The 23278-nt window shown below is 37.9% G+C and overlaps 1 protein-coding gene across 12 annotated transcripts in view; it reads left to right on the top strand.

The window, feature by feature from the left end:
- Positions 1-23278, top strand: part of TCF4 (transcription factor 4) — a 339169-nt gene that overhangs the window by 119006 nt on the left and 196885 nt on the right. For all 12 annotated transcript variants that reach the window (XM_070420331.1, XM_070420346.1, XM_070420323.1 and 9 more), the window contains 2 exons: positions 1551-1612; positions 5294-5390. In XM_070420331.1, the coding sequence (XP_070276432.1) occupies positions 1551-1612; positions 5294-5390 (159 nt within the window). The remainder of the gene's footprint in view (positions 1-1550; positions 1613-5293; positions 5391-23278) is intronic.

Genomic DNA, 23278 nt, shown 5'->3' with positions numbered 1-23278 from the left:
CAGAGGGTTCTAAGTAATTTCTTCATGTATTTCAGTTCCGCATACACAGGATAGGCCAGGAGGCTGGGTTGTTAAACAGCAGATTTGGACAAAGTATTGCACCTTTTATCCAGATTGGACGCACGCCCTAGAGCTTTCTTGACATTCCTTAAAACTCACAGTCCCTGATTTTAGCTGTCCACAGGGGGCGTCTATTTGCTGTTGCGTTATCTTCTGAAACACCAAAAAAAAAAAAAAAAAAAAAAAAAAGGAACCAAAATAATTTGTTTAAAAAAAAAGAAAGAATTCAAGTTTAGTGCTAATAGTTGTTTTTTTATTGTTGTTCTATTCCATCTCATAAGATATTCTAAAACAATGTGTACTCCACTGTACCCCCAAAATAAGTCAATTAATTATACTGTGACTACTTTTGCTGATAATAAAATAGCAGTAATAAAAGGAATGACAGTAGTGCAGAAAGAGAATAAACAGTATCACTGAAATGTTAGGAAACACAATAAATGGGATTATGTCTGCTGAACCAAAGTTTCACACCTCCTCCTCCAATGCTGTCAGAGGAAGTTTGTGATGGCCATCTGTTATCAACCGTGATCAAAATAATAGAACAGCGAAACTTTTTATGCTTCTAAGGGGCCTTTCATCAAAAATCTCAAAGCTGCTTCTAAATATAGAGTGACTGATCTCTAAAATTTTAAACCACTTTTATGTTTTAAGCAATTAATATGATAACTTAGTTTTTATATTCTCCATCCGGAGTACTTGCCACTTGAGCATTCAGCAATTGGTCAGCATTAGAACGTTGCTGCTGCAGATTTTAGAAGAATGCCAACTTTTCCCGTAGTTCATGTAGGTCGCTCCGCTGTCATTTATCAAAGTAAAACTTGGGCGACTTTAATTTCCACATCTCAATTCCCAGATTAAGGATTGTAGACCAACTGCAACTCTATTTAAAAAAAAAAAAAAAGACTGAGACAATGTTGTCTCAACTTAACAAGCAAAACACTGATGCCCATATAGTGCACTGGTAGAAATAGATGACCAACTTCTTTTTTGTCGTGTGTATGTTGCTGCATGTCTGTTGTTTGGTGTGACAAGCGGGCCTAGAGACCAGAGTATTCAAGAGCATTATGGCATGGATGCTGCCAGTGTTAGTATGAATATTTACCTGAATTTAGCTTTGTGGTTTGTTTTTATTTTTGTATTAAGGTTGAGTTAGTGTATTTACACTTATTTTGTCCTGAAGATTTAAATAAAACATGCAGCGCAGTTCCATGTCTATAAAAGTCGAGGCTTTGAAACACTGTGAAAGATGGAAGTACTTTTTATGCTCATACCTCTGGTTCCTGAGGGTCCAGTTCATTTTTTTGCTGTGAATTTAAATGAGTTAATTTAAGTAGATGGGTCAGAAGCCACTATCATTGTGGTAGCCCTGTGCCTGATTCTTAATTAAAGGCAACAGGAGATTAATTTGAAACATTAATTTAAAAGTGCATACACAAAAAGAAAGAATTATTGCAAGAAAGCCTAAAGAACTTTTCTCTTGTCCCTAGATGTAGAAGACAGAAGTAGCTCAGGGTCCTGGGGGAATGGAGGACATCCAAGCCCGTCCAGGGTAAGTATATCTAATCTCTTCTCCCACATCCAGACACCCTGCATATGTAAATTGACAGAGCGAAGGTGAGTTTCTCTCAAGCACACACACACAACTGCGCAGATATATATGCGCACTCAGTTTAATGAGGATCAGCTTGTGTTTGGATTTTTTTTTTTCATTCTCTTATTGGATGCTGTTATTGAATTTGACACCTGTTCTACTTCTGCTAACCAGAAGAAAAATCCTTCATTAAATATTTGCCCTTACTTTGCCAGTTATTGATCTAGTATTATAGAAAGTTATTTTTTGTAGCTGGAACAACTTTGGAAAAAAATCCTAGTACTGTATCTCTGTAATATATTGGTGTAAATAGACTACTGAATAATTCTGAAGATGTAGTGTGAAGGACTAGCCTATCGATATACTCTACATAATAAATCTGTGTTGATTTCACTTTGTGAACATGTTATTATTCCACCAGTAGTGCCTTTGGTCACCAATGAGATTCATTCATTTGTTTGGTCTCAGATTTTTGCTATTCTTTTTCATGGATTTCCTCCATTATGAGTTGGTTGTTAGTTTTGATGTAACGGAATGGCCATGGAATGGGAGGGAAAGGAGTGGTTAGGCCATGCATGTTTTTGTATGTGTATGACTTTGGGCATGTCATTTCACCTCTTTGATCTTCATTTTCCTAATTGATAAAATGAAGAAGTAGAACCAGAGCGTCTTTTATGTTCCGTCCAACTTATATAACCTGACTTCACCTGAATCATTTCTAGGCTCTGTAGAATCCATGTCCGCTTTTATAGTATGCATACAATGCCCCAAATTAAAAATAGACTTAGAGCCCATAGCTGAGCAACCATCTGTACCTCCCCCAACCAGCTATATAGACGAAGCATTCCGCAGGGAGCATTTTGCTCTAAGTATTCACATAAATTTGGGGGAGGGGGAGAGGTCTCTGTTTTGGCATAAGAGGCAAGGAAGGTAGGTAATCAAGCTGTCAAAATGAGGACAATTCAGCAAGCCGTAGTTACTCATTCTTACCCGTCCTTTGGCCTTGTGGTTCTCACTCTAGTCTTCAGGGTATAGCAGGATCTCTAAGCTTACCAGTAACTTTATTCAGCCCTTGTACCAGCTGTCGAGTTTGACATTCTAATGCATTATATGGTTGGGTTGAGGAAATCTTTCCTCCTCCTCATGTTACAGTCTGCACTTGCAGAAATAAATCCATTCTCCTTGACAGCAAGTGTAGGAGATGACAGTGCTTCCCTCCATTGTTTAGTTCATTCAGACTTACTTAATTTCTTACTATTTCTCAGTTTAATACACACAGTACTTTTAATTATATTTCTGAGAACAAGATCCGGTTAGGATCATCCTGTATATTATTTAGTGTTCATTAACTGTTCTGCCATTCTTTTCTGGGAATACGTTGGTGAATAATTTGAATCAATATTTTGCTATTTATATTTTCTAAATCCAGGGAGTTTGAATGAGAAAGATTATTGTGGCTGACTTGTATCTGTGCAGCCTAAGTCTATCTCATCTTAAAATGGTGATACTATCAGCTACCTTGCAGTACTATGCAGAGGTTTAAATTAGATAATGTATGTTAAGCTTTTAGAATACTTTTTAAGGTAGGGACCCTTCATCATAACCAGTATTATGCTTGGTAAAGAATGAGTGAGTGTAAAACCCATACTGGGTATGTGGCATCTTTCTATGCACTGACGTAGTGACAGTGTCAGATTACAGCATCATTCAATTAATTTCTATAAATGAGGGAAGGCAATTGAGAACGGGTTTGTTTGGAACTTTAAGGGTTCCAGTTATTCTCTAGTGAGCTAATGTTCATTTTCATTTTTCATACAGTATCTGTCATTTTTATGTGAGCATATTCTGCCCTTTGGCTAACTTGCCAACTGACACCTCTGAGTAAATTTGACTTAGTCGTTATGGGCAGTGCAACCTGCTGAACAGAATGACATTTTTTTTTTTCCTTTTGGGCTACTTAATGCACCTTTGTAGATTGAAATTTGAACCATATAATATACAAGTACATGCTTTGCTTTCGTATATGTTACCAATTCCTCCACGAAAAGTAAGTGACTAGGCAGTTTAAAAACATTATTTTAATTTTAAATTCCCATTAAAACAATGAGTTGACCTTAATAATGACAAAGTTAATGTCTGCTTTAAAACCATTTTTTTTGTGGTACACTTTGTCCAAACCCAGAAGTACTCATTTATGCAAATTTGTGATGTTCATTCATAGTCATATATCTAATAAAGAGGGGATATGCTAATTAACCCTCATGCTGTCACAAAGATGGTGGCGCCCACAGCCAATAAGGAGGGAATATGCTAATTGACTGCCCCACCCTCAAATATGGCAGTGCCCACATCCAGTAAAGAGGGAATATGCTAATTGACTGCCCCATCCTCAAAGATGGCGGCGCCCACAGCCATAAGATAGCCAGCAGGAGAGGGCAGTTGTGGGCAATCAGGCCAGCAGGGGAGGGAAGTTAGGGATGACCAGGCCAGCAGAGGACGGTGGTGAGGGTGACCAGGCCTGCAGGGGAGGGTGGTTGGGGTCGACCAGGCCTTCAGGGGAGGACAGTTGGGAGGGACCAGGCCTGTAGGGGAAGGCAATTAGGGGCAACCAGGCTGGCAGGGGAGGGTAGTTGGGGGGGGGGGGGCAGGCTGGCAGGGGAGGGCAGTTGGGGGCAACCGGGTTGGCAGGGGAGGGCAGTTAGGGGTAATCGGGCCAACAGGGGAGCAGTTAGGCGTCAATTAGGCTGGCAGGGGAGTGGCTAGGGGGTGATCAGGCTGGCAGGCAGAAGCGGTTAGGGGCAATCAGATAGGCAGGCAGGTGAGTGGTTGGGAGCCAGCAGTTGCGGATTGTGAGAGAGGGATGTCTGACTGCCGGTAGTTGGACATCCCCTGAGGGGTCCCAGATTGGAGAGGGTACAGGCTAGGCTGAGGGACACCCCCCCCCCCCACCCCCCAGTGCATGAATTTCATGCGCTGGGCCTCTAGTATTATAATAATTTTAATATTCTATGTGTAATTACTTGTGGAATGATCCAGTTCTCTTACAACCACAATAACAACCTATAACCAAACATTGCAATTTCAATATCATAAAAAACCATGTGTTGCTTTTTCAAAGCCTCTACCTGGGTCTTTCAAAAGCTATTGATTACAGGCTGTGGGTATTTTCTCTTATAGTACAACCTTGCTTTTTTCAGAAAAACAATGTGGGCCTATCAAAATAATAACGTAATATTTACAATATATTTTATGTCAGGTGTTTTGCAGGCATTATTTCATTTAACCACTTCAACAATTTCATGCAAGTTGGTTCAATTATTATTGTTCCCTAGATTTCACAACAATTATGAAGAAAATTTGAACTCTGCAGACTCTAGAGCCCTCTCTTAACTACTGTACCTGTGAAAATTCAGGTTCCTTATAATGAGGTTCCTGGGTCAGAATGATGGACTTTTAATTTCTTAACTACTGTACCTGTGAAAATTCAGGTTCCTTATAATGAGGTTCCTGGGTCAGAATGATGGACTTTTAATTTCTTTGGGTCAGAGAGGACTCACTAGTGGGTAATTTATGTGCTGATTTTTGTTCATGTAAAATTGAATTAGATAATGTATGTAAATGCTGTTATTTTATTTACAGAACTATGGAGATGGGACTCCCTATGACCACATGACCAGCAGGGACCTTGGGTCACATGACAATCTCTCTCCACCTTTTGTCAATTCCAGAATACAAAGTAAGACGAATTTTAAATTAACGTGGCTTTTTTGAATGAATGTTTTACCATGGAAGGGAGAACAAAAACCCAGACAGATGTTCTGTTTTTAGGAAATTGGATTTTTAGTCAGTTCTCTATAGTAATTTTAAATTGGAGGGAAATATTGATAGTCTGTGCTTGGTAATAACACATGAAGAACTAAGTTTCCCTACTATGTGGAATTACAGAATTTCATGGAATCTACGTGGAACATTTTGTCTTCCTTAGATACTAAGCATTTATCACAATTTCAATGATGCAGTAGTACTTGTCTAAGTAAAGGTTAATGAAATAAAAAGTGGTGAATACTTAAAATAAAAATGTATCTGTGCCTGCTCATTGGCAATGAGATATCGTCAGTATTAACTGTGAATTTTTATTAATAAGGTTATGGAAACCCCTTTAATAATTCATGTAGGTTTATTATGTTTAAGTCAGAGTAGTGCCTTCAAGTTGAATTGTAAAATCTCATTATGTGTTTATCAGGGGGTGAACTACAGTGCTAGTGGTCTAGGCAGGCATCATCCTACTTCACTGAGAACAAGCTATGTGTTGTTTGAGACAGTCTGCGAGCTTCTTGCATGCCCTTTCTACTGGCTGGTATAGTTTTCTGCTTTTACTACCCTGTGGGATGTTTGTTTAACAGCAGTAACTTAAGCAATGAAAAGATAATTCATAATGGCTTAAAAGGTCTCAATAGCTGGTTACTTTATTTATGATTGAAAAAATAATATTTGTTCTAGTAAAATGTGAGTTTTTAACAATATTAGTAAATCTCTCAACTTGGCCAAATTTTTTTGAGAATCCTCAATTAATGAAGTTGAATTTCTTGGTGCAAGGAAAACATACAGCCATACTTACATCATTCTGAAACCATAATTGCAAATGCTTTTAAAGAATGTCTCTATTTTTAAGCCTATTATAGTTACTCGTTATTGAAGGGGTAGATAGTCCTTGAATCTGTCTTTACCCCACCCCCTCAAATCACATTAAATTCATCTGAGGAATTCCAGATATTTATCATAAAATAGACAAAGCAGAGAAATACTAGCAATTTATTTTTAATGGGTAATATCATATGTTGTGCCCTTACGTGTCATCCCAACTTTGAGAGTCACAACATTCTCTTTGATCATAGGTTGTTATTCTGTTTGTGCTTTTTTTACTTTAAAATGGTAAATATATATGTATATGTTTCAACTTTATAGCTAAAACAGGAATCCCAGTTTTTCATCCATTGTTGATAGGAAGGTACAACACATTTTCTGTTTTCAGGATGCACAGATGCAGATGGCTAGATGTTTATCAACTTAAAAGTGAAAAAACAACTTTAGACACTTCAATGACAGTAGTAATAATTTTAAATTCTAATGCCATTGCTTCTCTTTTCATCCTCACCCAACTTCATAAAATATAAGAAAATAATTTGAAAATAAAAATCTTGAGAAGTAGCACTTGAAGAGTATATTAAAGAACTTCCTTAGTAGGTTCTAAAACTGTCCAAGGTAAAGTAAGTAAAATAGAATAAATAAATTACGATTTCTATTTAGAAATTCATATACTATACATTAAAAAAGTTTTCCTAAAGAACAACTTGATAAATTAATATTATAGAATACGTCAAGCGATACAAAGCTAGTAAATAATTGTTGTTCCTTTGTCCTTTGGGCAACTGTTTTAACAACCAAATTCATTTTTCAACCCAAATAATATTTAAAATATAAGCGGGATGATTGTCTAGAGCTAGAAGGGAGAGTTCTTTTCACTTAGCTGTTGTTTAAGCTGAAAGTCATGTCAGCTGTGTTCTTTTATCCCTTCTGCCCTCCTTCCCATTAAACTCTTAAATATGGAGGCCAAGACAGTCTCCTGCATTGTGATAGGAAATGCTACTATGTCGGAGGCTCCCACCCACTGTTCCCAATGAAAGGCCTTCTCTGTTAGATAAGCTGTCTGGTCTGAAACATGGCTCTTTATTGTTTACAAACTGCTACATTTTCCACCTCAAGCAGATTTTTGCACAGAAAAGAATTGTGCTTGGGCTAAATGGTTTATCTGACATTAACGGTGCAGTGTCAGACTGAGGTCAGGGAAGTCACCCTCAGAGTGAGAGGGCATGGTGCAGTGTGCAAAAAAGGAAAAAGAGAGAAAAAGACATTTAAATAACTATGAAGTGCCTTGCATTTTTAGTTTGGAAAAGAATTTTTAAGAAATAGTTTTAGAGAACTGACTACGATGCTACATTAAAAACTCTTCCCACCCTTATAATTTCTCACATCCCAAACGCCTTCTTGACTGGCTTGAGTATCTCAGAGCAGGATTCGGGAACAAAGATTCTCATTGATTTTGCTCAAGCTGCTGTTTATTTAAAATGAAACCACTTTTGAGATGAGCGATGCTTGGTGTTAAGTTGCACCTTAACAAAGAGAAGGTAGGTCATTTTCAAGAAATTAAAGACACTAAATAAGATCTATTAGCGTAGAGAAAAACAGTTTAAACTCATAGAATATATGGTATATTCTAAACTATTCTTTGTGTGCAAGTCCACACTCTGTGTTATGATCTTTTTGGAAGTTCTCATTCTATCAAAAGAAGGTATTAGATTTTAATATAAGTGTTTGACAATATTCCTGTATCCATTCTTAGAATGTTTAGTTTTCATTAATTACAAAGATTTCTTTACATGTCAGAGACTTAATTCTACTATGATGTCACATTAGAGTAAAAGCTATAGCATCAGAAATAAATCAGCCACTTTATTGGACCAGATTCTCTATTGTCAAATCAATCATGCCTATAACTGAATTAGGCGTCTGCTACAGAAATAAGTGACACTAATTTTACGGGAAAGAGTTATTAACTGCAGATGACCTGATTTTTTTTTTTTTTTTTGTAAACTGTTCACTTAGTGAAATTTAGTTTATTACAAGTAAAGAAAAAAGTAATGAACCACTTTCTTCTTTTGGGGGTGAATGAATATTACATATATTGTTCTTTATGGCAGTCCACTATTTTGGAGAAATGATGCGGGAATTGGTAACATTTGCTCATAAACTCTTTTATGCTAATAAAACACTTTATTACAATTCTGAACTTTGATATTTTACACGAATGGTTTTGAATAAATGTTACAGTTTTTGTAATATAATACTTACGTTTGGCAGCAAAATAATAAAATTCGATTTACTTGTGTATCTCATTTATGAAAAATGGGTCATAATTTATAAGATTAATAGAGTGACTCCATTAATTTACTTTTTTAGAAATAAGCTTTCATGTCTGAATATAGTGCCCTATTTAATAGTTTATGAATCCCTGAAGTAAAAATAAACAAATGAACACAAGAGCACTTATTATGCTAGAAGAATTAATGACATTTCTTGGTTTATAACCAAGTTTGCACTCTGTAATTTGAGTTGCCATACAGAGTTTTGGAAGTTGATATTGTGTACATCCTTTAAAGAACATAATTAAAGCAGATAAAACAGCAAGCCCCTAAATTTGTTCTTTGAAAAAATAAGTGTGCATGGCTTTTTGTTTTTCCTTTGGTGTGGGTTAGTGTGGGTGAGTGTGGGTGAGTGTGGGTGAGTTGAGAGGTTTAAACATCGAGTCACAGAGTTGACTGCCTGCATTGACCAATTGATGGACTCTTATACCTGGCATTTCCTGAGTCCCCGGCTCATTGCTTTCATTTGGTCAGTTTGCATTTTTAGTATGTTTCAATTTTTGTGTCCTTTTTTTGTACTGAAGAGAAAGCAAATCACTTCTTCCTTATGACTACTTGTGATTATTAATGGCTAGAGGCCCGGTGCACAAATTCATGCACCAGTGGGGTCCCTCGGCCTGGCCTGTGGGATTGGGCCGAAACTGGCTCTCTGACATCCCCTGAGGGGTCCCAGATTGTGAGAGGGTGCAAGCCAGGTCGAGGGACCCCACCGGTGCACGATCAGGGCTGGGGAGGGACACAGGAGGCTGGCCAGGCAGGGAGGTCTCCAGGGCATGTCTGGCCCATCTCACTCAGTCTGGATCTGCTGGATGCCAGTAGCAAGCTAACCTACCCTTCAGAGTGTCTGCCCCTTGGTGGTCAGTGCACATCATAGCAACTGATCCACCAGTAGACTGTCTGCCTCCTGGTGGTCAATGCATATCATAGCGATTGATCGACTGGTCGACTGTCTGCCCCCTGGTGGTCAGTGCAAGTCATAGCGAGCGGTTGAGCAGCCTTAGCATATCATTAGCATGTTACGCTTTGATTGGTTGAACGGACGACTGGATGACCGGACACTTAACATATTAGGCTTTTATTATATAGGATAATACTGTATACCTGACCTGTTGGAAACTTGTTTGCTGCAGTTTCAAGTAGTTAGATGAAAGCTATATAGGTGGTCAGTGGGTGGCTTTCAGAATAAGTTCCTCGGACCGAGAGGCAGTGGATCCGAGTCTTGTTTTTAAGAGAACTGTATGCTATGGAATAGTTTGAAATTCCTGGCAAGAACTATATGCAGAGAGTATGTATGTATTTTTAAAACTTTACTGTTTGTTTTATTTTTGCCAACATTAAACTTTTGTAGGTAATTATTTGTCCAAATATTTTTACAGTAGTATACAATATATTTTTCAGCTAAAACTTTTGATCTAAGGAAGGATCTTAGGATGCATTTTCCTTCTATTGTTCCAGAGCCTTAATTGAAAACCAGATTGTTTGAGTGAACAAGTTGCCAATAAGATTATAGACATGCATTTGGTAACTGCAGGATGTGAAAAGTGATACTTTTGTACGGTTGGGTGCAGCTTAGTTCAACATCAGCTGCTGTGTTTTTACATGTCCCTTTGTGAATGGTTCGGTTTCCTTATTGTGGTATTTGGTTCTCATCGCACTAATGGTACTCTGTCTATCAGTGCACTAAGTAATTTCCCACTATAGAGTCACTGGTTTCTAAACTAGCTCAGTGGAACATTTTACTGCAGGAACAGATCTAGGTTTCAGGCACAACTGAAGAAAGCTGCTGGCTTATAGGATGACCTTTGAATCTCATCTGGGTTAGCGGTTGATATTTTGATTTGGTTACTGTGGTCATATTGTGACAGCTGCTAGCTCATTATAATTCGGTTCCACTGCTCCGTTTGCCTAGCAGGAATATTTAGGTTTGTATTACTTCAAAGTGTTTATGGCTACCCTGAGTTTAGCCCAGCATAAAGGTGAAGTGTTGTGAGTTTTTTCAAATCCCAGTGGCAGAGGCTAGTGGCACAGTCTTCTTGTAAAACGGCAAATGTGAGTAGATGCTAATACAGGGAGTGTTTCTTTTCCTTGTAAAACTGGCACTACCCAATGATGAGGCTCTTATAGGAAAGCTGTTTTGAAAACTTTAACCTACAAAGGAAAAGAATGACCACAAGGAACATAGTATTTTCAAAAGCATTGGTAAGATTTAACTTGACCTCTTGGTCAGATTTCTTTTTCCACGCAGGAATATAAATATTGAAAATAAAAAACCTGTGCAATAATGGCAATTACTGGATGTTCGAAAGTGCCAGAGGTCAAATAATATTTTAGTAACTTCATTAAATGGAATTGTGAATATGGATGTCAGCTTTAGAAATTTCAGTTCACATTGAAAATATTCTGAAGTTAGGGAGTGATATCTTGCAAGTCCATTGGTAAAGACCTGTCTGTGCATTTTCATTGTCTTTTTTTAAGGACGCTTTTTAGCTTGAGGTTATCTTGATATTATCTGTTATCTGTTGGACTGATAATGTAACAAGCAATTTCTGAGCGAAGAAATGTTTAAAGTGGCCTTATTTTTTGTTAGTTTTTTGTTTGTATGGGAGTTTCCTTATTTTAATATGTTAAATTTAAAATGCCTTTCCAAAATAGTAAAAATAAGACCATTTTAAGTGTCATCCTGTTAACATGGATGACTTTATTAATGCTAACTTTGAGCTAAGTCTGGGACTCAGAACAACTTTTCTCTTCTCTGTTTTGCTACAAATGCCTATGGGTCCCCAGTCAGCCACTTTTCAGGTCTTTAAGTGTGGAACAGATCCATTGATTGATCTTTTAGGTGTGCCATTTTATCTTTATACTGTGTTTTATCTTTAGAGGTGTTGATCATTCTTTCTAATCCATTTGTCTCTGTCTTACCTTCAAGTAATTTCACTAGTGATATATTTTCCAAATGTAGTTTTTAAAGCATGATTCAAATGGATATTTCTTTTCTACCTTAACTCATTCCAACTCTGTAGTTAAGGGATTTAATTGATTGAGGATATGATAATAACCTGTTAAGTCACATCACCAGGAGGAAAGTGTTATGCATGGACCAGCCTTTGGCACAGAGCTGTAGGAACTCCGTAGTAAATGGCTGTTGAATGGTGTCATTCATGAATAAAGCAGGAATAAGATATATATAGGGTTTAAATCCTTAGTGGAAAGCCCATAAATTTAAGTCAGGTTTACATGTTACAGTATCAGGATAAAACCCTAAACCAGAGACAGCTATAGAAATTTATTCTATGGTATTGTATCCTTGACTAGACAGAATTTTTCCTATTGTCAGGAAAAAGACTATATTACAGTGTGATAGATTTCAGTTTTCAGTAAACACACCACAGATTATCTTACTTATAAAAGGAAATAAGTAAAATCAATATTTATTAAAAGTCTACTGAAAAAGTTGTGTTTCCAGTATTCAGATAGATAAACTTATTTCCTCTTGTCCAATTAATAACGGTTTCTATTCCTCTTTCACTGGTCTCATTTCCTTTCCATTCAGCTCCCTACCCTAGGGTATAGCACATTTAATGTTGTGATAGACATTTTTATAGTCGAAATAGATGGACTAAACCAGGTTTTATAAAATTTAGAAGAACTGATGCCAGAAAAATGTTACTTGAAACTGCAGTTAACAGATAAGTATAGATCTTCTAAATACCAGAGGAAGAGTTCTCACATAGAAACGTAGTGACCCTAAAAGAAAATAAACCATTTTAGATTCCAGTCAAAGTAAAAAGCAGTTTCTATCAGGGAGGAATGCTTTTGCTTGGAAGTAATGGAAAATGCGACGAGCGGTGGCTTCAGAATACTTGTTCTCGTACTAGGAGTCTGGGGGCCAGCCTCTTTTGGAATTGGTTTGCAGCCCAGAGAAGGCAGGGTTGGTGTCTCTGCGGTTCCTTTGTCCTTTTCCTCATTGTCTCAGGATGACCATCACAGCTTCAGTGCCCAAGCTTGACACCGAGAGAAGTAGGGAAAGGTGAGTCCAGCCAGGGCCATCCGCAGCTGCAGAGTTCGGATGGGGGTGTGGGAACCTACACAATAGCCGCTGGCACAGCCAATGGAAAGAGACAGGAAATGGGCATGTGTATAGGGCTTAGCAACTTAAGGGTTTATTTAGTTTCTGTTAAGAGAAAGTATATAATTTTCAATGTAACAGTTTTAAAAATTAAGAACAGGGCTCAAGCTTTCATGTAATAAGCAAAATATAAAAATGAATCTCAACTCTACATTCTGGCCAGCAAATTAGAGAGAAAGTCATAAAAAAAGAATGGAGCAGACAAAAAGTTATCGAAATGGGGAGCAAAGAGAAAGTACAGGCATGAGAGTCACGCATGAGCAGGCGTCTGAGGCGTGCTGTTCTCATTTCATTGTCAAGGCCTTTGCCTTCGTTGTCCTCATCCCTGGAGGTAGGCAGCACCTAGCCAGAGTCAACCTCTTAACACCCGAATCACCTAGAACCTTCACTTTTAGGTCTCCGGTTTGAATTCCTGCCATGTTATCCAGATCATGTGGGCAGCAGGCCCATAGCTCCAGCCGCCAGTCCCCTCGCCAGTCCCCTCGGTAGCCTTTGGCATAGCCTTAGGTCAGTGCCCACCCCCACAGTCTCCTACAGCAGCCATTCAGAGCAGGGCTGGAGTGACAGACAGCCGCGGTTCCCTTGCACCACTGCCAAATAGTCTCCCGGGAACTTATTTCCAACAACCTGCCATATTATCCTGAAGCTCTAGACAAGAATGCCCACTGACTGGGGCAAAAAAAGCCCTCAATTTTGTTTTAATATGTACACAATTATGTTTGTTGTTCTTTAATGTGGAGGATTGGTGTGGCCAAAAAACGACATTTAATTTTAGTCAACATGCCAAGACTGCATGAAATTGTGGTGAGAGCTGAATTCCAACTTTTGGCCAGAAGTTCCCCACCTCTGTCGCACACAGTCATGCATGACTCAGGCCACTGAGAACATAGGCAGGGGCTGGGCAGGGCGGGGGGTGGGGGGGAGGGCATCTATCATTAAAGGTAAGCTGGATGCGAAATAAAAATGTGCTATTTTTATTTAATAATAAAGTTTTTTCTCTACGTTTTTCATTGGAACAATGGTTTCTTTGAATTTTGCATAAGCTTGACACTTAAAATATGCCTGCGATAGATAGCATTAAGCAGTGAACACAATTCTTGACTGGATCCTTGGACAGGGGATTAAACACTACATTTCTCAAACCTCTCATTGGCCATCAGCTCCAGGAGACACTTCAGTGCAGTTACAGGGTCTGCGAACCTAAAGTCTATGAAAGAATGTATCTTTCTTCAGTGCTCTATTGACCTTCAATACAAATAAGCCTGTTTTCTTTGCTCACGTCATAATGTGCATGAGGACCAAAGAAGCAAGGGAACCCAGTTGTTAGCACTACAAGTCTTGCGAGGCATCATGAAATAAAGGACTAGCTGGGGGTCACTGTGGTCTTAGACTTGGCTTTTTCACCTCAAGGTGACTGGGACTTTGGATAAATTTCTCATGAGCCCCAACTTTCACATTCCTGAGATGAAGATAGTGGTATCTGCCACACCTACCCCCCATAGTCACTGTGAGCAGTGTAATAAAGTGATAGACATTGGAATAACTGCTCTGATCTGTGACTATAATCTTATGGAACTGCAAAGTTACACATTGGTACTCTGTCTCTTTGGTCTGTAATTAATTTTAAAAATCTATATTCGTTGTGCCTTGGGTGATAGCAGTTTTAAAACACCTTACTTTCTAATGAGATTGGAACAGAAGGCAAGAACAGGTGGAGATAGTATAGAATATTCAGTTCTCTAAACTTCAAGACCAAATGGAAAGATTTCTTTTTCAGCCAAAACAGTAATCCTATAAAATAAGTACCTCTTTTGGGACAACTATGTTGAATTCAGATGTGTCCCTTTGTGAAATATTTTCCTCCAGCGATTTTTTGCTCCAACTTAAATGTTCTCAGGTTTCATTGTTCACTTGGCTAAAAACACCTTGGTGTGGTGCTCGAGTGGTGACAAGTTGAGCTTTTTCTGCCTGCATTGTAGGTCTTCTGAATAATGGAGTAACCATCAGGTGGGATGCTTTTCATCAAGGAGATACTATTACATACCTTCCATGTTCTCAGGAAGGTGCTGGAGATAGTCTTCTTCCATTTCAGTCCATTCTTCTCCAGAGACACTTGGCAAAGGATGTTGCCTCTGTATGTGATTAGTTTTTATTCCCTTCACTTGCAAAGATTTCTGAGTCTTTCCTAAGTAACTGTGTATAATTTTTTAGTAGAAAGAAGTATTTAGTGGACGCCATTTTATTTCCTTCTGCAGAATATCAGTCCCGTTGACCAACAGTTGCAAAATGTAGGGAGCATAGATTGGGATTAAGTTAAATTTATTCCTAAACACTTAATAGATAGAGCCCAAATCTAGACTGTTTTTCATCTTCTCAATGATTTTTTATTAATTAATCTTTAGTTCCTTGACACATGTTTATTAATAGGAAAAACTGTAAGGAAGCTTCACTTTAAATTGGTATAAAATATAGCTGGCTATTTTGTTTATGTTTAAAATAAAACATTTACAACTTTCCTATAGATTGGAAACCCCACTAAAGCCCTAGTATGGGGGAAGTGGAGGATGGTGGGCTGAGCAAGGGTTGTTTTCAGCTGGGTGTTGGTTTGACCTTGGGCAAATTTTAGTGCTTCGTTGAAATTTCTCATCTGAGTAGTTGCTCTGTGTTTAAATGAAGGCACTTAAATTCAGTTACTGTGAATATTATTATATCTACTTTTATTTTATCTAGACTGTTTTTCTGATTATTGCATCTGACCAGTTTGGCAAAAGTGTTATGCAAACTTGAGAATCACGTAGCGAGTTTTGGCAAAAAGTGGAAGTGATTAATTAAATGCTACCCCCTCATGGGCCATATAAAAGCTGAATGAAATAGACAGTGTAATATCTGATAACATTTGGTGGCGAAAGTGGAGACAAAGAAGAGAAAGATGAGAGAGAAAGAGACACACAAAAAGCTAATTTTACAATGTTCTGATCACAAAGTATGATTTTCTGGCATTGTATTATCACATTAAAGTGGCTGCCTTAGTCTGAAATTACTAGGTTACTAATTGCTCTTGCCTTTTCCTCACCGTGGCTATTCAGACCAAGCTGTACTCTTAACAGTTCAGTAACCAAATCTGAATGCTTTGGATGCAAGCATAAACTCTTTATGTGTAACTGATTGTACTTAATTAGGCAATACAAAATCATGGAGGAACGTTTATTGGTGACTCTGTCTCCTTCAGAACTTTCTGAGCAATTGGAAATGAGCCTAATAACCATATTTTTGGAAGCCTTAAACATTGGTCTCCTGACAGGATCAAATTCATACTTTATATTGCATGTGGTTATTTTTTTTTCTTTATTGTGGAGTTTCCCTTTTCCTTATTTATCCCTGATCTCACAAATATTATTTGGAAATTGAGATGCAGCGAGCATAGAATACTTGAAATATGTTGGCAGACCACTATTACAGCTGTAGACAACCTTTCTTAGGCATCGTAGTAACTAGTTAAGGGTAAATACGGACCTACTGAACAGCAGTGTGCTAAGTAATCTTTTGGTGAAACAAACCATTTTTCACTTTACCCCGGTTTCCTTATTTCTGTTACTGACCTAATCCATGGAGATGTGGTCGTTGGGGAAAGAGATCTTTGAAATTTTTTGTTACTTCAAAAATAAAATGGTTCTAAATATGTATAATTTTGTAATTGCATTTTCCATTCCTTGCAAACTTTTATAGTTTGAACACCAAATTGGAAATAAAAGAGAAGAAAGCAACCTTGCTCACAGTCTTTTAAAGGCATTTGAACAGTTAATGAGATTTTGCCCCATATCCTCATGAGTTTCATTTAGTTCTGAAATAAAAATTTACGGCTGTTCTCTCAGCTGAGCTGATACAAGTGTAAGGGCGGCATTGACTTCACACCTGCTCTAGCACAGAGCAGAATAAGAAAGAGAACTCACTATTCCTACAACTGTAACCAAACAGTAATGCAAACAAGAAGGCAGCTGCTCTATAAATGAGCTCTAACGTGCTGATACTGTCCACACCTAGATGCCCTCCCTAAGTTACCTGTGTTCCTCACGGCAGAATGTGCTTGTAGAAATGTAGTTGGTTGCAAAGGCAGTGGATCAACATTAACACTGGCAAGTGTACGTGTGGGGAAATCTTTACATTTGCTAGGCCATTTAGCTGTTCAAGTCATGGTCCGTTAGTCAGGCAGAGTACAATGGCTTTTCTGAGTGCTTTAGTTAAGGGGCAGGATGTGTAAAGTAGTGTACACTTAGGTGGATAATTAATAATTAGTGTAGGCTTGGAAGGCTGTAATATAATACATAAATTTCAGCACCTGTTAAAGTTTTATCAGACCAGGTCACCTTTTCTTACAATGAAGGGATATTCCTCCCTATAGAAAAAATGCTCCCAGTACACGGGAAAATAATGATGAGTAAGGGAGGGCAGGTCTTTATAGAAAACCCTGTTTCTATGGTCACTGTGATTAGGCAGCACATTTTAGCGGTCAAATTTAAATAGCATTCCTATACAGTACTGTTGTGTATGGGTGTGACTGCAGATGACAGACCGTTTGGTGAATTCTAGTATTTGGAGACTTAACTTGCCGGAGAAGCTCCCGCCATTTGCATCCCCACATTAGCCCCCACAAAACAACGGGGGTTGTTCATTTCATAACTTCATTGCAAGGAAATATTCAGAGGGAGAAACTTTTCTAGAGGCGAGTTGGAAGGGGTAGAAAAGATAAGATAGAAATCCTCAGTCCAGTTTTCGGCTTAGCTGTATCCTGAGCAGTTTTTATACCTCATGTCTTAGCTGTCTTGATTTTTAAGGAGAGGAAGTGCTCCTTTACAGCAGTGAGGAAAAGGGCAAATTACATATTTGTGAAAGCAAAGCAGAATATCTTGCTGCTTTAAAAGTTTGATTAGCTTCTTGATAAATAAAATTAATGTGTTATAAGAGCGGCTGCAATCATATGGTACTCAGTATATGTATTTTTTAAACCATCTATTTGTACTAGAAGCTAACCAAATAATAAACTTCAACACTCAAATTAAATTAATTTTTGGTTCATTCTTTCATTCATCCAACAAATACTTATGGAAGTCTGTGCCACACAGGGCCCCTGTTAGGTAACCAGATAGTGACATGCTACTTTTCTTGCCTTCAGCATAGCCCGCAGTCTAAGGAAGGAAATAGATTGGTATTAGATAATTATAAATCAGGGCATTAGTGAAGTAATCGATATATGCACAGGGTGCTATTGGATTATACATCTGGGCTACGAGCCATCAGCTTCCTCATAATAATGGCTAAAATGTGTTGGTGCTCACTGAGTACTTGTCATCTGTTAAGTACTTACACATATTATCTTGTTGCTTCTGACAATAAACCTCTTTGATAGGTTTACAGGGGACAATTGAGGATCAGAGAGATCAGGTTGTCTGGTGGTGTGTAGCAGAGTCCAGATTCGAACCTCTATCTGCTGAACTCGAAAGCTCTTGTTCCTAACCGCCCTGCACTGCCTCACTTGTAGAGAATTTGGAAAGAACTCCCAGAGGTACAATCTCAGTCAAGCATGTGTTCAGCTACAGCTAATAAAATACCTGATAATAGCAGGTTAGTCAAATAAGGATGGTTTTCCATCCCCTCACTTAGGGGGATGTCTGGCGGTAGCAGCTCATCTGTAAGGATTCAGCACCTCAGTGTTGCCATCTTTCCTTTCTGATCTCCTCAGCATGCTGATTTTTATTCTTTAGCTTTTAGGGTGTGTAATATGGGAAGAAGAGTAAGGTTATGGAGGATTAAGATGGTAAATTCTGTTTGGGGAAATAATGAATTATTGAGATGTCTATGGGTGGATTGATTTGTGGTTCTGGGCTGCAGATTTGGCATGCAGTATTCCATATTTGGTAATAGAAATCATGGGAATGGATAACAAAAAGAGGGGAAACTGATCTTATTTTCCAATTAATTATTTTTTTTCTGAAATATCTTAAATTGATCTGTCTCATCGTTTTCTTCCCTACAAATTCGGCATAAAAAAAACTCTGGACAATTCATGATTTGGTCACGTAATTGTTTTCAGTGTTATATTTAGTCAGTCATCCTTAATATGCTATTTTAAAATTCTTTCTTTTTATCTTCCTCCCTCCCTCCCTACTTCCTTTCACTAAAATTGGCTAAAATGAAACTTGTTTCAGAGCAATGGTTCTTCTGTGACCAATGAAAGAGGCAAATACAATTCTTATTTTTGAGTTGTGTTATTAGTCAAATTTTTTAGGTAATAAATAGGATATGATGATAAATAAAATTGCTGTTGACTGGCTACATTTTTGGGCAAAGTAAGAAAAAAAAACTCAAATCAAATAAACAACAATAACTAAAATCTTAAAATTACCTGGACAAAAGTCCTAGGTATCCCTTCACTTACACATACTTTTAAGACAGAAATTACAAGGCAAGTCAGATGTTAAATTATAAGTGATAAAGGTTAAACGAAAATTTGCATAACACTAAAGATAAATTTAGAGGTAATTATTTCCTTTAGGGAGGGTTTGCTAAAGGATGACTTTAGATTTAGTGTGTGAAAATTAGGATCATGACAACTTTTCAGGAACACAGTTCTGTGACAAAAAGACCCCTGAAGAGTCATGTGTGAACTCTTAAGGAAGTTTTAAGGATGAGATCCTACTGTAGAATATTAAGCTGGAAGCTAGGCCTTCTCAAAGAAAGAGAATGGGTTAGCATCCAGCAGCCTGTTTTATAACCAAGCAATGGGACCTCATACAAGGTCTAGGTTGATCAAGCCAAGGTTTGGTCATATTCACAAAAGCACAAATGATACATAACAAAAGTCAACCTATAATGGTTTATCACACCAGTGTGCAGAACTTCTGTAGACGCAGGCTGCAAATGTCCCTCCATACACCTAGCTTCTGCTCTGGTCATTTGCTCCTGTGTAGATTTTGATCTGGTGCTATCGGGAGAGGGAAGGCAGCCATTGTGAGAGTGGAATTTTCAGTTTCACTATATCTGATTATTTGTAAGGCATGAGAGATGGTTTGTTGGATAGGGAACATTCAAATTTTGTCTGCAGCTTTTAAAAGCCATTATGACTTCTACATGTGATTTGTAGTGGCACCTATTGCTACTGCTGTATCTCAAATGAGCCTAGACTGGTGGTAATGGCCAGAAACTGAGCGGGCTGTAGAATTTATTCAACTATTTCCCTTTTCTAAACCAAAGTAAGATTATATTTTTCACTTTCATAGGCAGACAAATTAAGGTCTTTAAAACCTACTGCCCACCCCCCCCCCCCCTTTATCTTTTTTCAGATAACCTGTGGCAAATAGCTTATTGGTTTTCTGTAGAACTGCCTTGTTTTAAAAATCAAATTGATGAACAACTTGATTCTGCCTGCAGAGCAAAGCTATCTGCCTTTTGAGAAAATCTAGATGGCTAAATTGAAAGCACGTTCTGCACATGGTTTAGCAGTTAGTAGCCTGGAAAATGACCCAATAGCCAAGATAGTTTTGTTTTTTTTAATCTTCCTTGTAAGTGCTTGTTTAAAGTTTAAGCTGGTAATTGACTATTTTCTACATTGTTCATTGTTAATTATTTTCAGGCTATTATAGTTTGATAAATACATTGCTTGCTAAGTTGAGTCAGTGGAGAAACATTAGTGCTATAAGACAATCCAGTTAAATGTGGTGCTCAAAAGCATTACCAATTAGGCCAGATCACCATGATTCTTAGTGATCCCAGGAAAGTCACTTCTATTTGTGCAAATTTTCATGTATCTAAAGTGGGTATGATGCCGTGCTGGTTGGTTGTTGGTATTGTTGTTTTTTGATAAAAGGGCAGAACATAAAAAGACACTATGTTGTGGCCTGCTGAACAGTTTCTACTGGTTGGAGGCTACATTATTCAATATTATTATTTAGCTCCCTCAGTCTTTTCCACATCAGAGGGGCAAAATCTTTACTATTTCGCACTTTTATCATATTTATCAGCTGGTATCTGCCAGAGAGCTCAAGCTGTTCTATTTTTTCATATACATATATGTTTGTATTGATTTCAGAGAGGAAGGGAGAGGAGAGAGTTAGAAACATCAATGATGAGAGAGAATCGTTGATCGGCTGCCTCCTGCACGCCGCACACTGGGGATCAAGCCCGCAACTTGGGCATGTGCCCTGACTGGGAATCGAACTGTGACCTCCAGGTTCATAGGTAGATGCTCAACTACTGAGCCATATTGGCCAGGCTCAAGCTGTTCTATTTTGTATAGTTTATATTTCAGAAATTTTAACACATGCAATAGATGGGTATGATAAGCACTGATTAGCATTCATTCCTTAATTTTTTAGTTTAGAAGAAATGGACATTACTTGAAATTACAGGTACAAGCTAATACTGGCTAATGATTAAAGGTTACAAAAATTATAATGGAAAAGGAGTTAAATTTTGTCTATTAGGTAGGTAGTAAGGACCATTCGAATATGGATATGATGGAAAAAACAATAACATAGATAAAATGTGGTTTATCTGTGTATGATACAGAAAGAAAAATAATGGTTGGGAATGTACTGAATGTAGCTTAAGCTATTTATCATTATGTATCAGGAAACTTACATAAAACTACTCTTGATTAAGTTTTATGTGAAACAAAGGGTATGATTGGAAGTGTAGAATTGGAGCGTATTTTAGGAGCATGATGACAATCCAGCTAAAGGCTTTAGCAAGTCTGTGGTTGAACTAGAGAAGGAAAAGAAAGAGCTGGGATTTGTTATGCAAATTTGCAACACATGTAGGAGTTGGACCTAATGGATTGTTGCACTAGATTTGGTCATCAAATGATGCTTTTCATAGCAAATATTATCTGAGCCATTAATCTAAACATTGAAAAATGCAGAATGCGTGTAGGCAGAACTGCAGTCTTCCTGTCCCTTGAAACAAAATTTACTGCTCTTGAACTTTAGACTCTATAAAGGAGGATGGGGGAAAGAGGGTAAGTAGTGAAAGGGAAAGCACCTGGAGTGTGCAGGGCATGCATACTTAGAGATAAATTCAGTAAGCAGATGCCCAAAAGTTAAGGATATTCCAACTATCAGGCAAACAGGATGGGAAACTGATAAGCACAAAGCAATTATTTATTAAGAGGAACAGTTGACATCAAGTCTTATAGAGGAGGAGACTGGCATGGTTACAGGAAGATACTAAAAATACTAAACACGTCCCAAAGTTAAGAGTGGAAAAAGGAAGAAAGACTACCTCTGAGATGATGGTAAATAATAATGGGTTACTTCTGAAAGCACCTAAAGAACAGGAGATCTGAAAAGTGGTTTGTCAAGCCCCAAAGAGATAGAAGGGGAAATTTATTAACAGACAATGAAGATCCTACTAAAAAATAAATGAATTTTTCACCCCAGTGTTCACAAAAGAGAATGGGAGACAGATGCTAGAAACAGACATAAATTTCCCAAGGGAGAATGAAGAAATATAAAAGAAATGAGAATCTTGCCAAAATAAGTGAGCAGGAGTGAGAAGAAAAAATAGAAAACCCTAAAATTTAGCAGTTGTCACCTAAAAATCTTGAAAAGGTAAGAATGAAGAAGAAGCTTAGAAAGAGAAGAAAAATAACTATATTTCGTGGAATGGTTGGAAATAATTTTGTTGACTTCTAGTTAATTCATTAGCTTATTTGAAATTTACCCTTCAAGGGAATAAGCTAGTGTACTTAAAAAATATCTTTGGACCTTTGAATAACCAAAACACCTTTTTTGTCCCCCAAATTCACAGTCTAAGAGTTACCTCACTATGCCCAGTGTTTAATGTTTATTAAATATTGTTAAGTGTTTATTAAGTCTTATTATTTTTTCCAGGGTATTCACTGAGTCACTGATTCAACCAGATTTATTGACTATTTCTTAGTGCTAGACATGCGCTAGATCCTGAAATGCAGCACTGGAAAAGACAGACCTGCCTTAGGGTATTTGAAGTTCCTTCTCCCTCACTCCTATAAACAACCCGACCTCATGCCAGGCAAAGAAAGGCCATTGATTCATTTTGTTATCACTTCCGGTCTTATTTTTGACTGGCTTCTTGACGGCGAACGTCTGGAGAAGGGTGGCCTCTTCTTTTTGCTGGGCTGTGCTCAGTGTGGTGCCTGCTTCCTTTTCTTAGGCCTCAGATGTGCATCCCTCTTTCCAAGATCTCTAGTCTCCCCAGGGACCCAAACCAAACTTCTTGCTTGTTGCTCCTGCTCGTGAATGGATTTAGGAATCCTTGACCTCCTGCTGCTCTTTTGAGATTCATAGAGTTCTTGCCTTGAGCTGGCAGAGGCTGCACTTTCAAATGTACATTTTCCTTCCTCCATTTACTCCACCTCCTGCATTTGGACCTGATGTGCACACACCTCCCATCCCAGGATAACAGCTGTTTTTTCCCTTTGGGATACCCCATTCCCCACTCTTTGCCTTCATAAACTTTAGGGTCTAGTAATCCTCACTTACTAAT

Source organism: Myotis yumanensis, unplaced genomic scaffold, assembly GCF_028538775.1.
Source record: "Myotis yumanensis isolate MYYU_CA2020_CCGP unplaced genomic scaffold, mMyoYum1.0.hap1 SCAF_7, whole genome shotgun sequence".
Taxonomy (NCBI): domain Eukaryota; kingdom Metazoa; phylum Chordata; class Mammalia; order Chiroptera; family Vespertilionidae; genus Myotis; species Myotis yumanensis.
Note: the sequence above shows the minus strand (reverse complement) of the source record. Positions and strands in the feature narration are given on the sequence as shown.